We start from the raw sequence: 19201 nt of genomic DNA on the forward strand, positions 1-19201 counted from the left end.
ACTCAAAATGACAAAAAAAGAGAAAAAAGTCCAAGCAACTACAAAAAAACCAACCCCAAAATAACAAAAATAAAACCCTTAAAATAACAACAAAAAAAGAAAAAAAAAATCAAAATAAACTCAAAATGACAAAAAAAGAGAAAAAAGTCCAAGCAACTACAAAAAAACCAACCCCAAAATAACAAAAATAAAACCCTTAAAATAACAACAACAAAAAAAAGAAAAAAAAATCTAAATAAACTCAAAATAGCTTAAAAAAAACAACAAAATTCAATAACTCAAAAAATGAACCCCAGGATAATGTAGAGCAGGTTAATACGAACATTTAAGACCGAAATGACGAGTCTGACAGCAGCAGGTGCAGAGAGAGGGGTGACGATTTTTCAATAGAAAGTGAATTGGAGCCAAAGTCGATGGAGCCGGAAGTGCGCCCATGATCACTTCCTGTTTGGAACATGGCGGCTAACAGATTAACTACGTCCATTTACATAAACAGTCTATGCTTTGGTCTGATATCAATAAAAGCCACAGATGGTCAAACAGTCACATTTTTACACAGTCGCTTTAGACCGAAGAACATATTCATACAGCAGTGTGCACAGACTCTGGGGTCGAAGTGGGTTAAGTGTCTTTAGCAGAGAGCGGTGTGGGCGGGAAACAGTGAACTAAAAACCCCAGGATCATGTAGAGCGGGTTAATACGAACATTTAAGACCGAAATAACGAGTCTGACAGCAGCAGATACAGAGAGAGGACACAGTTTTTCAATAGAAAGTGAATTGGAGCCAGAGTCGACGGAGCGGGAAGCACATCTATGATCACTTCCTGTTTGGAACGCGGCGGCTAGCAGGTTAGCTACGTCCATTTATATATACATTCTAAATTTGTGGATGAGTTCGTAGAAATTTAAATCTCATAAGTAAAATGATCTAAATCGGCCCCACATATCTGCAAAAAAATATCGGCAGAGCTCATTGGGCGACGGTTGCTCTGGATTCTAAAGAAAAGTATCGGTATCGGCCATGAAAAAAAAACAAACAAAACATATCAATCGATCTCTCAAAATCCCCAAACGTACCACCTAAAAAATAATTGTTCCATCGATCAAATATTGAACCGTGAGACGATACAGTGATTATCATGACCGGCCTATTTTTAATTGCAAAAAATAAAAATAAATAACACACAGACTGTTTATTTTTTATTTTTTTACGTTTCTGCCAAATCCCAGCAGCAGGCAACAGAGAGCATCATGTTTGAAAAGGCTGGAGACGATAATGACTGAACAAACAGTGAGTCATTGGTATCAATCCACGCATCATGTTATTCTCATCATAACAAAGAGCCATGAAGAAAACTGCACTGTGTTTGCACCATCGAATCATGACCTTAACCACTTAACACAAAAATATACGCCCGTTTATGAGTGTTTTTTTAAGTGGCGTACTCCTTAATATTTAAAAACACACACAGACACTATCATTTATGCATTTTAGCCCATTTCGGAGAAGCTAGAATTATAGAGCTGCGTCGAACTAAAGATATTCTCGGTTGAGTAGAGACGAGATCTGTCAAGATAAATGATAATATTTAAATAGATTTATGCCACGGACACAAAAATAGAGCAGATTTAAACCACAAAAACTATAATAAATCTGCAATATTGTTAAAAGTTCATGAGCTGCAATAAATAAACAGCAGAATGACTTAGTTTGAGTCTGTAATGAGTCAGAGAAGTTATTTATTCAGAAGTTTATGGCTTAAATTTCACCATATAGCCAAAAAATAACCAAAAATTTCCCATTAGTGCAAAGAAAAAGTACAAACGATAATACTGACCGCCCAAAAAAATACTGTTCCAGCTTCATGTACTGGACGAGAAGCTGATAAACTGATTAATGTGACAGATTTAGTAAAGACATGAGCTGGGAATCGACTCAAAATTATAAGGATCTCGCAAAACGACTAACGCTGGGTATTATTAAGATTTTGCCGATACGATACACAAGCCACAATACGATCCATATCTCGATGCAGTACTTTTTTGATTTGATACAATACGATATTTCAAATCAATTTGACACGATTCAATGAAAAACATAGGCTTTCGTGACCCTTAATGATCAATCCCATGTTCACAAAAATAAAAAAAAATAAAACAAACATTAACGGTGCATTTACTGAAGATGAATGAACATAAAGTGCATTTTGCCAACTAGAAGCACACATCAGACTGTTCCATTGGTCAATATTACTCATCCACAGTTTATACGAGCTCCACGTTAACATTTACACACAGACGTGCAGTTTAACGACGCTGAACGATCACAACATATCAACTAAAACAACTGTGATACAAAAAGTTTATGTTGAACCGCTGTCTGCGTGAACCGAATAAGGAATACAACTATTTCTTTCCGCTTAACAAGTTTCTTTCCTCTAAACAAGGGTAAAATATGCAAAAAAATATATCGATACAGCAGCTCACGATATCGACACTGTATCATTAAATTAAACGTTATGATATACCGATATTTCAATATTTTTGCACTGCGTATACACAAAAGTATCAGTAGAAAAAGACACCAAAGACCTAGAGCCTGGCAGATCCAGACTGGTATCTCTGTAGTTTCGTCTCAAGCCCGGTCGAACGTGATCGTCCAATCAGATTTGTTTATTTTAGAGACACATGTGAAACGAAGGAGCTCATTGGTCGCCTATGGTTTACAAATAAAATCCAAATCATCTCACTGATTCAGCATAAATCCGCCATGTTTTTCAGCTTCCTGTGATATTTTTTTCCTGTATTTTTCCCCCAACACTGAAGGACCGTGCTCGTCCCTGATTGGCTAATCCACCTGTCAATCACACTCACTTGAAAACCGTTCACCAGACTTTCATCTTCGTAAAGTACTGAAGAAGTGTGTGTTCTGGATCCCGAGCGAATGACTTCCAAACTAAACTTCCAGCTAAAATCTCGTTCCTGCTGTGACCCATATAAATCATTATAATCCACATAAAATAAACAGTAAGTCAGCTAATAAAAAAACTAGTCGAATAAGACGCCATCAGCTGATTAAACCGGCCAACTGAAGGACTGCAGCTCGAGGCGACTGTCAAAAAACCTCCCCAAAGCTGTCAAATCCCCAAAATGTCTGCTCCAGCGTTTCCCTTCATTTCTTTTTTTTCTGTAGCCTGCACAATATTTTTTTTTTTTTTACATTACTAATCAAATCTGAAAATGTTTACCCGAGTCTTTAACACGGTTTAAGACCAGACTGAAAACTCACCTCTTCTCCCTGGCATTTAATACGAGCTACGCGGGATAGGTTAGCGTTTTAATGTTTTATTGTTCTTTGTTTATGTGTCTGTTTTTGTTGACTTTTGTGTGAAGCATTTTGGGCAGATTATGTTCAGTTTAAGTCTTTTAAAAGGTGGATATATTATACAAAATGGACTCTTGAGAGCTTTAAGACGTGTTATAATGTTGTTTCCTCCTCAAAAACAGACCTGGAGTTGTGTTTTGTTTCATTCACACATGTTTTGAGATGTAGACGCACTAATAATTCAGGATTACGCAAAGATCAAAATGCTCTGTTCCACCTTGTGATGTCATCAAGTGGTCATTTTCAAATTAACAGCTCCTTTTTACTGTTAGTTCAGTAGTAGATTGGCAATTCCAGGAGCTGAAATGATCCAAATGATTCTAAAAATGAAGGTGTGTGGAGTTTAACCCTCAGCTACTAAAACAACTTTCTCTTTAATGCATTGGTTTATGAGGTGGAGCCTCTGGAGTGCTCTCTGCTGCCACACTCCATTGAGATCAATTCAGTGGTCAGTCGGTGTAACTGCAAGTAAATTTCCTCTGGTTTTCTTATTCAGGTCTAAACATTGCATCTAAACAGTGTTGAAATTTCCCCAAAAATGTTGAAATGTTTTTCAAAGCATAAAAAGAAAGATGTGTTTGTATATTTACAATAGAACACAAGTTAATTCATATTTACAGGCAGTTCACAATGTTGTTTCACGTCCCGAGAAGAAGAAAAACACTTCAGAAAAAAAAAATCTTGACCAAGGCTTTCATAATTCATGCATCAGAGGGTTAAAAACACAGCGGAGCACTTCCTGTATTACCACTTGATGACATCACAAGGTGGAACAGGGTGTTTTTTCAGTTTCAGAGAATAACACAGCCTAAAAGTGCAGATTTTATGTGTTAAACATGCGTGAATAAAACAAAAATACACAACTCCAGGTCTGTTTGTGACGAGGAAACAACATTAGAACATAGATCTGAAAACAGCGTAACACGTTCCCTTTAAACGCGACCCAAACTCAACCTCTCATTGAAAAAAAAACTTTAAAAAAAAACCCCGCTTGTGCTCTCACGTGTTGAGCTGCACACACGCAGACTACACACAGCTCACAGTGAGTGCGTTGGGTTGCTTTGCGCCCGTGGGCTCGACCCGGCTGCTAACAGAGAAATGAAGCGCTCACGTGGCTCGGGGTAACGCGAGTGCGCCTGCGAGCCCGGACAATTTATTAAACGCGCAACAATTGGGAATAATAGGCTTAAGCTTCCTTCATTTCAGCGCTCCCCTGGTTAATGTTTAAAGCCAATTACAAAAGCGGTATGGGGCGTATACGAGCGCGAGGTATATGAAGTCGTCACCATGGCAACGCCGCACAGGCCCTCCCCTCCCCGCGCGTCTGTTGGTTTGTGTCGCGGTCGTCCTTATTGTGGCGTTTTTGCTCGTGCCCTTCACTGGAAAAGCATCTACGGAGATCGAGGAGGGTGGGGGAAAAAAAGCATTGATATTTGAACGTGAACGATTAGTCTTTTTATTTGTGGAAATAAACCGTTTTGCAGGTTAATAAGAGAGAGATTCAGCTAACGAAAATGTAATTACCAGCACAGACTTAATCAGCGTCAAGATTCATTCATTTCTAATCATCATTAATGTGCGTGGATCGTTTTAAATCAAGACGTTTTGCAGCTGGTCCCTCACTCAATAGCGGTTCGCCTTTTGTGGTCTCGCAGTTTTGCAGACTTTTTTTTGCTCAATTTTGTGTGCTTTTTTACAGTGTATGAATGTGCATTGTGTCGTGCGTCCTGATTGGCTGTTGGACTGTAGACCATTGTGTTGTGCATCCTGATTGGCTGTTGGACTGTAGACCATTGTGTTGTGTGTCCTGATTGGCTGTTGGACTGTAGACCATTGTCCATCAGTCTCCTCCGTGCCGTGTCTCCTGTCCAGTACAGAATATGTTCAGACAAATTTACATAAACGTTGGATCGCAGTGTGACTCTGAAGTGCTGTACGTTTGCGATTTGTTTTCTCCCCGACAAAACCCACAACGTCGACGAAATGTTCTGCACCGACAAAGACGCCTACGAAGGTTTGAACTTTGAGAGAGCTTAAATGAGAGTGAAATGTGAGAAAATGTTAACGCCCGTGTGAGAAAAGTGTATAAAGTGTGTGGTGAGGGGTTTTACAGACAAAAACATAGAGAATAATTGTAAAAAATAAAGCTGATACTTCACAGATTTTGCCTATTGCGGGTTATTTTTAGAACGTAACCCCCACGATAAACCAGAGACCACTGTATATGTAAATGGCCATAGCTAACCTGCTAGCCACGGCATTCCAGATAGGAAGTAATCATGGACACGCTTCTGGCTCTAATTCACTTTCTATTGAAAAACTTTGTCCTCTCTCTGTACCTGCTGCTGTCAGACTCGTCATTTTGGTCTTAAATGTTCGTATTAACCCTCTACATGATCCTGGGGTTTTTATTTCACAATTTTGTCTGTGAATCCAAATATGAATATTAAAAACAGACAAATCAGGTGCCGTCTTTCTCCGAGATCACTCCCCTAGCGCTAGCAACAGATTTGATTGACAGTATTGCTAGCGGGAGCGGGAAGGGGCGTTAACTTCCAACAACCTCGCTCCAGATTGGCTCTTTGGTTGCTATGATACTCGCACTCGGAATTCCCAAATACGCAACTCGGCTCCAGATTAGCCGCGATAACTGCTAGCCTCAATGAGCTTCATTTGCCTGCAGTCGAACGCTGTCGGTGACGTTACACTCACTTTGTCCACTTCTTTATACAGTTTATGAGCTGTACATAAACCTGTAATTTTCCGTATTTCTTACCTGATAAAAAAGCCACTTTTTCTTTCAGGATGGGAAGAACCTCCATGGCTCTCATCTGTTCATTCCTTTTGAAACCTGCAGGAGAAATAAAAAGAAATCGAGTCAGTTTTGCATTAAAAGAAATGTAAACCTTTTTTGTGACATTACTTCGGGGGCCCTTAAAACCAGATTATTTGGGATTGAAGAGATTTTCTCTGCTCATAATCTGAGGATCTGGATTTTTCCAACACCAAGGATTGATGCCATTACAAATCACTTGGTTGTGTGGTGCGTGAAGAGTCATTAAGGTCATTTTACACAAACACACACACAAACGCGCGCACACACACTTAAGCTGGGAGCGAGTACAAAGGCTGTGGTCAGAGAAAGTAGTGGTCAGACAAAGGGAAAACAGAGGAAACAAAAGGCTGTTGTGGCGTTTGAAATATTCAGTCTCACAGCCCAAATCACTCCACCGCTACAGACACGAGATTCACATCCAAAACAGTTCTTTTTACACGATTAAATCAGACCTATTGTGCAAAATGGACTTTCCAGAGCTTTTAACCACGGTTTACTTATTTCTTCTCATTCTCCCTCCCGAAGCTTCTTTTGGAGTGATTCATGTCATGAGTAATCTTTATTTGATTATTTTTAAGACGCCATTTTGTCAATCTAGCCCCGTTTTCACCTCCACGGCTACACACTGTGACGTACGCGCTTCATTCTCCAATTTTATGTTTCATTTATTGTTTATTTGAATAAGAACAGATACAACAAACAGAAGGTTTTTAAAAGAAAATTAAAAAAGCAGTGGATTTAACTGTAGAAAAAGCAGGTCAACACTGTGAATTATCTTAATCTGCGAAACTCGTAGGATTCGGCAGCGTCGTGTCGTCATTTTGGGACAAATGAAAAAAACAAAAAAGTGCTGCTTTAGTGTGATGTGCAGCTGTCCATAGGGGGCGCCGACAGCTACACGGCGCTTAGTGATGGCGTTTATAATGACATCAGCTCCCATTGGGCACCACGGTTTTCTAGCGTGGAAGTCTTGGTTTTTATAAAGTCGTTTTAGATGAATTTTGCTAATTATAAACAATGATCCACGGGCGGTTTAACGCTTTAACAGACCAACTACAAGTAATTTAGAACTTTTACAAATTTTTGGTGATTGCGTCATGTCATTTTTTGAGGGCGATTCTGTTTTATGGTTTGGTTTCAATATTATCGTCTACATTTGCCTCAACAATATTCAAAATGTGCTATTGTTAGAGATTATTAGGGCTGATATTTGAGCTTTTTGGCACATCGCTATCGGCCTTAAGTCTGCAGCGCAGACCGATGTTTAGTTTTGGTCGATTTATTGCCTAAAACTTACACCCAAAGCTTTATTTTCACACTTCAATACAAAGAGATAACTGCCTGAATGTGATGCACTGCTCTGTTAAAAATCGGTCCAATATATTGATCCAAAAATATCGGCAGGGCTCATTGGCGATCTGCTGCTCTGGATTCTAAACAATCGGGATCGGTATCGGCCGTAGAAAGATAAGATATGCCTTTATTAGTCCCACAGTGGGGAAATTCCAGTATTGCACCGCACAGTTAAAGAACAGCAGGACAATGGTAACATGCAATAAAACAAGATAATAGATAATAGCTTAAATAATTAAAAAAATAAACTTAAAAAAAAACAACAACTAAAAATAGGCTAAGAGCAAAATATAAAATACCAACAAAAACTATTATGTACAATAAGAGTGACAGTCTCAGTAAAGTGACACCAGAAAAACAAAAAAGGACTTATCCACAGGGGAGTCGACAGGGAGGGGACAAAAGGGTCTGTTGTCCGGGGCCCCAGGGTCTTAGGGGGCCCTCTTTGTATTCATTTGTATTACGGGGGGGCCAAGTGAGGCTTATTGCCCCGGGCCTCCAAATTTCAGTAATATTCTCTGTAATATTCTCTGTTAAAGTTATAATTTTTCATATACATAACAATTTGAAGCATTGTTGTGATATAATATGATGATTTTGGGGCATGATAATCGTCACGCAAAATTTCAATATCGTCAAATTTCATCTCGCCAAACCTCACCAGCCTCAAAAATAAACTTCAAAACGCTGCGTCTCTTGTGCTCTGCAATGTCTAACATTCTGATGCGATTCCTGACGGTTCACGCGTTTACGCCGCCACAGGTTTCATAACGCATTCCTGGGAAAATTCCTTTTGGCGTTATCTGCTCACGAAGGTCCTCTACATACTGGTTTATCTAAAGAAAAGTGAGGAGAAGTAGATCGGCAGAAGCAGAGGAGTCACAAGGCAACGCTAACCTGATTCTTGAATGTGTCACCCAATAAAAGTCAGAGCGGATCCCACGGGTGCCACGGTGATGCCAACGTCTGTCACCAGTGGATGAATGGCTGTCAGAGAAACTTTTCCTGATGTGATTAAAGCCTTGAACTGATACTTTACAGCTGAGGTCGTCAACATTCCCTCGGGGTGTTGATGCTAAAGCTAACTGTAGGCTCTGCTCTGTCTGAAGCGCCGTTACTCGAGTTAGACTTTAATCTGAGCTTCGTTTAAACAAAATCTGACCACAAAAGGTGAGCTAATTGGTCGTCAACGTTTATACTAAGGTCAATGAGAGCTTCGATGGCTAACTACCGGGCGCTAATACCGATACTTTGCAGCTGATGTCATCAACGCCAACATTCGCTGCGGGTGTGAAGCTAACTGTAGGCTCTGCTCTGTCTGAAGCTTTAGTCTGAGCTTTATTTTAAAACAATCTGACCTTAAAGAACTGACTTAACTGGAACTAAAAAAGGTGAGCTGATTTGTGCTGTTAAACAAGTCCCTCTTCAAATAACATTATAGTCGCAAGGTAGCTAGCGTTAGCCGACGGTTTTTCAGTCAGCCATGTTCACGTTTTTGTTGAAAAATCAAACTAGCAAATCACAAGCTCCTGAAAATGTGCCGTTTAAATCCATTTTGTACTTGTTTTTCTTGGGTTTTCAGACGATTTTGAAACATTTTTGGTAGTTATTGCTAATCTGTGCGTTGCGTCACCATGGTAACTGATGAAGATCCCGCCACAGATGTACATGTACGACAACCCCAGCGTGTCGTCACCGCAAAGCCTCTCGCAACTCGAACACACAGTTGAACAGACGGGCTCAGGTGTTCTGACGGCCCCGCAGACGTGCAGTTAGTCACGATGATGACACACCTGCGAGTTGTGCGTCCACCTGCCCTCGAGTTTTTGGGAAAGCAAAGGGAAAGTGACGGAGAAACCGCGGGATGACATAATGAACTTGAAGTAGACAGAAGTGATGAGCCAAACGAGTCCACACATGCGAGCTCAGAAAGTCACTGTGTGCGCTACTTTCATAGACTGTTTATATAAATGGACATAGCTAACGTGCTAGCCGCCATGGTCCATCGACACTGGCTCCAATTCACTTTACATTGAAAAACTGTCAATTTGGTCTTAAATGTTCGTATTAACCCACTCAACGTCATCTCTGTGTTTTATTTCACGATTGTGTCCATAAATCAAGGTAAAAAAAAGTACCTATTTTAAAAAAGTATTTCTTGCAGATTTTGAGTCTTGTAAAGCTTCAAATATAGTGATTTTGATAAAGATTTGAGCTGAATTTTGTTCAACAGCAACAACTGAACACATATTTTCCTAGATGTTTTGTTTTGCTCAAATAATAAACGTGATAAAAATAAACTCAGATTTTCAGCACGTTTCAAAAAATAATAAAAAGTTCTTTTACTTTTCAGTCCTGTTCACAAATATAATGGAGTAGAAATTACATATACTGATCTCAAACGTAGTGAAGTTATCCACCGTAAAATGTACTTAAGTAAAGCATAGATACCTCAAATTTACACTTACGTACAGTACTTCACTACTTTTACTTTGTCTCCATCACTGCAACAAACCAAGTCTTAATAAAAAGCTGCTAACAATCTCCGACTCAATGCGATCTGTTCATAACAAATGAAACGGGCCAGGACGCGCAGGACCCTGAATGCCGAGGTCCTGAAACCCGCCTGAGCAGGGTTATAAATCTATTCAGTAATTGCGTGTCAAGTTTTGCAGCTAAATGCCTCCGTTTCTTCCTTTGGCCCACTCCTCCGTGTCACAAACTCCATTGTTGTTTAGTTGGGGTGGTGCCTACAAATTATTACATAACAAGAGCGCGTACTCAGCTTGGCATTGTCTAAGAGCGACGCGAACCACACACGCTCGTAGTGCCATGTACACCCATCCCAGCCATCTTTGTTCACAGCATGCGTTCATATTTATACGTGTATGCTAATGAGGCGCTAATTAGCCTTTCTGCAGAAGCTAATGGATGAAAATCTGGACTTGTGTCTATTTTTACCCCCCTTCCTCTCATTTGCAGACGTCCCTCAGGGGGTGGCAAAAACAAATTGGCTTGATCGAGTACATTTCCCCGCGTGCCCCTGTAGAGAGCGAGCTGTAGTTCTTTATAGATGGAGCATGAGAACAGCGCCGCGTGGAAAGAACGGTTTGTCCAACTATTTCTATTGACCACACCGACGAGAGCGCAAAAAAAGAGGGAATGTGCTCAAAAACTGTAGTTCAGACACCGACTGGGCTCTGCGTTCTACATTTACATTACATTACATCTAAATGGGACTTCCATCTGTGACCAGAGGCCTCCGTGTTAAAATACTGTTCATACTCAGCCCCAAAGTGTCGATATAACGCAGAGGGCTGTTGTGATTATGGTCTGGTGCTGGAAAAAACTCAGAGCTAACACGACAAAGGCGCTAACACGGCAAAGGCGCTAACATGGCAAAAGGTGGTAACATGACAAGGCGCTGACACGATAATGGCGCCAACACCATAATGGCACCAACTCCACAACTGTGCTAACATGACAATGGTGCTAACACGACAACGGCACGAACATGACAACGGAGCTAACACGATAATGGCTCCAACACGATAATGGCTCCAACACGACAACAGAGCTAACACGACAACAGTGCTAACACGACAACAGAGCTAACACGACAACAAAGCTAACATGACAACAAAGCTAACGCGACAACGGAGCTAACACGACAACGGAGCAAACACGACAACGGAGCTAACACGACAACGGAGCAAACACAACAACGGAGCTAACACGACAATGGAGCTAACACGACAACGGAGCTAACACGACAACAAAGTTAAAACACGACAACAAAGCTAACACGACAACAAAGCTAACATGACAACAAAGCTAACGCGATAACGGAGCAAGCACGACAACGGAGCTAACACAGCAAAAGGTGGTAACATGACAATGGTGCTAACACAACGGCACGAACATGACAATGGCACAAACATGACAACGGAGCTAACACGATAATGGCTCCAACACAACAACAGAGCTAACACGACAACAGAGCTAACACAACAACAGAGCTAACACGACAACAGAGCTAACACGACAACAGAGCTAACACGACAACAGTGCTAACACCACAACGGCACTAACACGGCAAAGGTGCTAACACAACAATGGCACTAACACCACAACGGCGCTAATACGGCAAAGGCGCTAACACGACAATGACATTAGCAACAAGGGCGCTAATACGGCAAAGATGCTAACACCACAACTGGGCCAACATCATAACGGTGAGTACTCAGGCAAATCACTGATGGGATACCACTTAGTATTTTCCAGAATGAGGATCTGCAGATGCGAGCACTGCCTCTGTTAATGTCTGTGGCTAATGCTAACGCTAACACCCAGAGCAGGTAAAATGCAGACTGTGGAGGCTCTGCAAACACGCTAATAATGGACATTTGTGTTACTCTTTCATACCTTCATGTAGCCTTTGGAGTGGACGCTCAACTTAGTAAAATAACTACGGAGAGTGTAGCCCGACAACAGTGTTAACACAAGAACACCGCTAACATGACAACATCGCCAACACGACAACGGTGCGAACTCACAACTGTGCTAAAACATCAACAGAGCTAACACCACAGCGGCGAGTACTCAGTTAAATCATCGATCCAATACCACTTTGTATTTTCCAGAATGAGGATCCGTAGATACGACCGCCGACGCTGTTGATGTCTGTGGCTAATGCTAACAGACACTTAAAACACGCTAATAAAGAAAAGGGCAGAAAAGACATTTATTTTACTTTTTGATACCTAATCCTCTCGGCGTAACTGCTGCTGTCAGACTTGTCATTTTGGTCTTAAAACGTTGGTATTAATCTGCTCTACATGATCCTGGGGTTTTGATGCGTCTTTACAGTCTATGGCGAGAAAACTACGCCCAAGTATCGGCATCGCATCAAAAAAAATATTGGTTCAACACTATGGAATGAAACAACACTAGCCATCCATCAGGTATGTCATCTGATATTAACGCTTAAGACTTGTTTCGTCTTCATATTGTGACATTTTAATAAATACACGAGCGCATTCCTGTTCTCAGTATCCTCGTCTTACTCTGAGGAAGAAAAAACAAACACGTGATATTGTGTGACTATCCATTATTTCAAAATGGATGCTCACTTAACCAAAACCCATAATTAAGAAGTTTGAAGTGAACCGTTTAGCAAAACTCAAACCCAAGAAATTCTACACAGCCTGCTTTTACAGATAATTTGTGAACACGCGCACAGCCAGAGATAGTTTTATATTTCCTCACTGCTAAACTTTTGCTTTGGAGAATGTTTTTTAGCGGTGTTATATTCACTCATAAGCACTGCGTATAACTTTAGACACTCGCACCTCTCTTTCGCGGGGCTCTGGGATTGGTGAAAGTGGCACAGCGGCTAAATATAGAATGGGCCAGTCACACCCACACACCAGAGCGAGACGAGTTTTAAAGCTGAATGATGCTGGGGAAATATTATACAACTTTAACCCAACTTGACTTCCCATTCTGTTTAACTCGGTTTAAACCAGAGACTGTTTATATAACTGGACATGGCTAAGCTGCTAGCCGCTGTTTTCCAAATAGGAAGTGAGCGTGAGTGCGCTTCCGGCTACATCGACTCTGGTTCCAATTCTCTTTATATGGAAAAACTGTTGATTCTTTCTGTACCTGCTGCTGTCAGACTCGTGATTTTGGTTTTAAAATGTTCGTATTAACCCGCTCTACATGATCCTGGGGTTTTATTTAGCTATTGTGTCCGTAAATTAAAGTATAAATCTAAACAGTGGTCCCTCGTTTTTCGCGGGGGTTAAATTCTAAAAATAAACTGTGTATCAGAGTATCAGCTTTATTTTTTACAATTATTCTCTATGTTTTTGCTGTAAAACCCCTCACCACACACTTTATACACTTTTCTCACACAGGCGTTAACATTTTCTCACATTTCTCTCTCGTTTAAACTCTCTCAAAGTTCAAACCTTCGTAGGCGTCTTTGTCGGTGCAGAACGTTTCATCGACATTGTGGGTTTTGTCGGGGAGAAAACAAATTGCAAACGTACAGCACTTCAGAGTCACACCGCGATCCAACGTTTATGTAAATTTGTCTGAACACATTCTGTACTGGACAGGAGACACGGCACGGAGGAGACTGATGGACAATGGTCTACAGTCCAACAGCCAATCAGGACGCACGACACAATGGTCTACAGTCCAACAGCCAATCAGGACGCACAACACAATGGTCTACAGTCCAACATCCAATCAGGACGCACAACACAATGCACGTTCATACATTGGAAAAAAAAAAAAAAACGCAAAAGGTGAACCGCGATATAGTGACGGACAACTGTAACAGACAAATCAGGCGCCTTCTTTCCCCGAGGTTTGATTGACAACGTTACCAAACACGCGCATCACTGGTTTAGAAGGGAAAGGCGTTACCTTCAACAGCCTCACTCCTGATTGGCTCTTCGGTTGCTACGATACTCCTGGTCGGAACTCCAAATATGGAACTCTTCCCCAAATTCGCCGCTATAACTGCTAGTCTCGATGAGCTTCATTTGACTGGAGCTGAACGCCGTGGGTGACGCTTTAATACGTCTAAACTAAAAGACTCGAACGCAGAATCGTAGTCCTGTAAAGCGTAGGAGGGCGGAGCCTGTCTGAGCGACCCCGCCATTTACAACTGCTCACCCCACAAGAAATGAAGTAGCATCCATAGATTGTCGCTTAATAAAATAAGCAAAAACACGTGTTGCCACCGTTCGCTACTGACGGAGTGAAGGGGTAATGTGTTGAAGGAATCCCAATCCGCTGCGGGCACATTCGCAGCATCTGAGGCTAATCCCGGGATTCCTGAGGGGAGATATTCCAATCCAGCAGACAACCAAAACCTCCCGCTTGGTGCCAAATGGAAAAGCTGGAGCAAACATTTCCAAACGCAAACAGAGCGTGCCAGTGTACACTCGCAGCGCCGGGCGAGCCAGGGCCGAACTGAACCTCACGTTTGGTTTTAGGTGAGCTGATAATCTGTGCTGGCGTTTGAGAGGCAGATTTTTAGGGGGGTAATCCACAAAGAAGGGAGGAGGAGCGATCATTTTAATACACCCAGAATGCATTTATACAGAAACGCCCTCCCGACTGCTGCAGAAATGCCACTTTACGTACAGAGGTTTGGTTTTATCAGCCGTTTTTGCTCTAATTTCACATCATAACAATCCAATCTACCATTTATTTAAAACATATGCTCCCCGAGTGCGCCAATCTCCTCATGAATTCAACCTAGCAACATCCAAGCGCTAATTAGATTTAACCTCCCACTCGTAAAACAAAGGCATTAATCGTGTTCAGCTGAGCCGCAACACTATTAATAAAAGAGAGAACAGGAGAGCGGACTATAACAAACGAGTGTGTTCAACTTGTTATCCAAAAATAAAGGTGTTGGGAGACGCTCGAGGCTGCGGCACGGTCTTTTACAAACAGCCCAAGAAAGTCTGAGAAAAAAAAATGGAAATCTAGACCTGAGAAGTGTTGGCAAAGCTTGGACGGCCATGTTGTATAATCACCGGAACTTAACCATTAGAAAAACAGATTATTGCACATTTTTAAACGAGAGCTTTTGACAGAAGACTGAAATATGAAGCGTTAACTCAAACACACTATAACGCTGTGGGTGACGTCACACTCACTTAGTTCACTTCTTTATACACTTCTTTATGCTCATGCGAGGATTTCACGTAGTTCAGGATGTGTAGAGGTGTAAACTGCAGCGCTATCGAGTTTTATACATAATAAAAGCGAGGTATTTTATTGTTTACAGGTGGCGTTATTACATTACATTAACTAGCGGATATGGAGAGCAGTAAAAAGAGTTGAAAAAGAGACTTTGAGCTGTGAAAAATCTGTTTATAGTCTGAAAATAGGTCAAAATTGCCAGAAAATCAGACCCTTGTGAAAGCTGTCAGCCCGTTAATAGATAAACGGTCTCAAAGCTAATGCTAACTTTTATTTAATGCATAAAATATAACAAACAACCTGTTAAAATTTAAATGGATTTATGTAAAGACTATCTAAATGTTTTTAAATGTAGATTATTTCAGTTTGAGGTGTTATTTTTATATTTCTTTAGGAATTAAAATTAGCATTAGCATTGACACACAAACGCCTGCCTTTCTAACCACAAACTTGTCTCTGAAGTCACTGTCCGCTGTCTCATCTTTAAATATTTATTAACTTTAGCATGACTCGGCAAATGCAATCCATGGTCTCAAAGCTAATGCTATTTTTTTTTTTTTTTTTTTTTTACGCATAAAATATAAGATAAAAAACATGTTAAAATTCAAATTGATTAATGTAAAGCTTGTTTTTGTATGTGGATTATTTCAGTTTGAGGTGTTATTTTAAAAATTTGTAATGAATTAAAATTAGCATGACTCAGCACGATCCATGGTCTCAAAGCTAATGCTAACATCTATTTAACTCATAAAATATAAAGATAAACAACACGTTAAAATTCAAATGGATTACTGTAAAGACTATTTGATTGTTTTTATATGTGGATTATTTCAGTTTGAGGTTTTATTTAAATTTTTTTTAGGAATTAAAATTAGCCTTAGCATTAGCATTGACACACAAACACCTGCCTTTCCAACAATAACATGTCCCTCAAGTCACTGTGCATCGTCTTATCTTTAAATATTCATTTTAGCAAAAACCTAAAAAAAAAAATACAATTGGACAAGTGTATTTATTAAATTTAGCGTGTCAAAAACGTCATAGACACAGAACCGGACAGGAAGTTGTGACGCTAACACTGAGGTTGCTAGGTGCCATTGTGCACAGAGCCAATAAAAGTGATGTTCTTTTAAGTAATTAAGTTTGAAATCATTATTAATTGTTTGTTCACTATTAATTATCGTACTTTCTGGCCTATAAGTTGCACTTTTTTGTTTCATAGTTTAGCGGGGGGACGACTTATACTCAAGATACGATTTATATGTGAAATATGTTGGGGTTTTTTTCATTATTATGTATTTTTTGGCTGGTGTGACTTATACTCCAGTGCGTTTTATACTCCAGAAAATACGGTAAGTGTTTGTCCATGATGTGTTAAGGCTAAATAGGGTGTAGTCATTATTAAGTGTTACCATGTTGTCATACACGCAGAGTAAAGTGCAATGAGGGACCAGTCCACCCGCATCTGCCATCATGAACCGTTTGGACCCAACCGCAAAACAGTCCGAGTGTTGTAGGTCAGTGCTGTTAGCGGCTGTGTGGGTTTGAGAATGTGTCAACGCTGGGAGGTGCAGGGGCCTCCAGAGGTCAAGTGGGCATTAAACACGGCTCTGACTACAAAGCAGTTTACTCGACAACAGCGCTCCACAACTGGCCCAGAGAGAGGGTGACAAATATGGGCCAGGCGTGGGACGGGAGACGGGGAATGTGACAGCCGCCTACAGCCGGACAGATGGACAATGTGGCCCAACCAGAGGAGGGGACAGCGGGGCACATTCTGCATTTGGAGCATGGGACGATACTGAAACTTGGGAGTCACGATTATATTGGCTGAAATAATTGAGATTAACGATTATATAACGAGTTGCTGATGGTTTAAAAAAATGTATTGATATGAATAATTACAATTTTAATAATATTATGACTAGGCTCCATATTTAAACACTGTACTTTGTTATAAGTGACCACAACAAGACATTGGCGCTCTTGTTTGTATACATAATAATGTGTATATATATGTAATTTTTTATTTATTTCAATTTTTTTAGGCAAGACAAGTTTATTTGTATAGCAAAATTGGTAAACAAAGTAATTCAAAGTGCTTTACAGAATAAGAAAGACATTAAATTCAACACAGACATAATAAAAACGAATAATCACAAATAATGGTCAGAAATTTAACATTAAAACTATTCACTATGAACCACATATTCTCAGTATCTTAATAACTACTTAAGAGAACATCACTATTACTGGCTCTGTGCACAGCGACGCCTAGCAACCTCAGTGTTAGCGTCACTACTTCCTGTCCGGTTCTGTGTCTATGACGTTTTTGTCACGTTAAAATTAATAAATATACTTACTGTCTAATTGTATCTCTGAGGTTTTTGCTAAAATGAATAAATATTTAAAGTTAAGACGATGGACAGTGACTTGAGGGACATGTTTGTGGTTATAAAGGCAGGTGTTTGTGCGTCAATGCTAACGCTAATGCTAATTTTAATTCATAAAAACATATTAAAAAAATAAAGATTGAATTCTTTCTTCTGTATTTGTTAGGGCCCGTGTTCAAATTCATTCATCTTACCAAAGAAAAGATGATTTGTACCAGATTTAGCTACTGCTACTTTCCATGTGCAGTCCCAGGGCAGTGAACACACATTAAAACACACATTTCATTACAATTACATTATAAGACTCTCAGTTCATCATTAACATTAGCAGAAAAATACAATAAAATGTCTGAATGTCCAATACATGATGTTTCCTACAGTCCAAACACATATAAAGATTATTATGTGCAGGTTTGAATACAGAACAGTATAAATTAACCAGCCACATTTGATGATCTGAAATGTACTTTTTAACATTTCTAGTAAAAAATATTCAAAATTTAATAGAACAATGATCCAGAAATGATCATCAGGGAGAAGTAAGTTTGTTCTGGACATTCTGGTGATGCAATGTCGATTCTCACGTTTACATAAAATGGCCCATGAACGATTATGGCTGACCCTTTTTAATCGTAATATTATCGTTTATCGTCCCATCCCCGTACGGCGCACACATTCAGTCCGACGAGTGATTACTGCCCCGTTACACAGACATAATCTCATAATGGTTGCTCGGCAGCTGACCCTGGACATGTCACTTCCAAACCAGCTGTTGTGGGTCAATAGAAACCCGAGCCGGTGACGGGCGCATCATCCCGGCAGAGAGGCGGACTTCCCACATTCATGGCGTGCCGCGGATTCCTTCCAGGGGATGTGGGGGGAACGGCAGGAATTCCTCGAGGATGAGAAGGTGGCCAGGAATAGAGTGTGCGAGCCACGAGCCACTGGCCTACATCCTGAGGCGGCACGCTTACAGCTAGGACACTGTGCCGTTATATTTATTATGAACAGTTTATATGAAGCGTGTTGAGATATTTTGAATGGACGGTTACGCTAGCTAAACGATACAAACGCTAACACTTTAATAAACACAAACTTCCTTATGAGGGAAGCGGTTTGTTGCTGTCGTGTTGTATGAATTCATCTAATATTTATAGAATAGTGTCGAACAAACTCAGCTTAGAGCACGCTGAAGGGATTGTATCAACTCGGCTGGCCTGGGAACACCTGGAAGTCGCGCTGGAGGGGCTGGGGGAAGCGTCTGGGGTGGGGGAAGGTGTGGGAATCCCTGTTTATGCTGTTGCCCCCACAATAAGTGGAAGAAAATGGATGGATGGCTCTCAAACTTGTAATTCTTTGAGGCATTATGGGGAAAACGGCGGTGGATTTGGTTATGTCTGTTTGTTCAACACCTCGGGGAAAAAAAACAAAAACGTTTATTTACGTTTTGCTTTTACACGTAGCATCCAAATGTAAATTATTAGCTGTTCGGCTTCGACTGAT

At 40.5% G+C, this 19201-nt stretch overlaps 1 protein-coding gene across 5 annotated transcripts in view; it reads right to left on the reverse strand.

The window, feature by feature from the left end:
* Positions 1-19201, reverse strand: part of trioa (trio Rho guanine nucleotide exchange factor a) — a 106439-nt gene that overhangs the window by 64780 nt on the left and 22458 nt on the right. For all 5 annotated transcript variants that reach the window (XM_033975561.2, XM_033975560.2, XM_055225366.1 and 2 more), the window contains exon 3: positions 6162-6236. In XM_033975561.2, the coding sequence (XP_033831452.1) occupies positions 6162-6236 (75 nt within the window). The remainder of the gene's footprint in view (positions 1-6161; positions 6237-19201) is intronic.

This window comes from Periophthalmus magnuspinnatus, chromosome 11, assembly GCF_009829125.3.
Source record: "Periophthalmus magnuspinnatus isolate fPerMag1 chromosome 11, fPerMag1.2.pri, whole genome shotgun sequence".
Taxonomy (NCBI): Eukaryota; Metazoa; Chordata; class Actinopteri; order Gobiiformes; family Gobiidae; genus Periophthalmus; species Periophthalmus magnuspinnatus.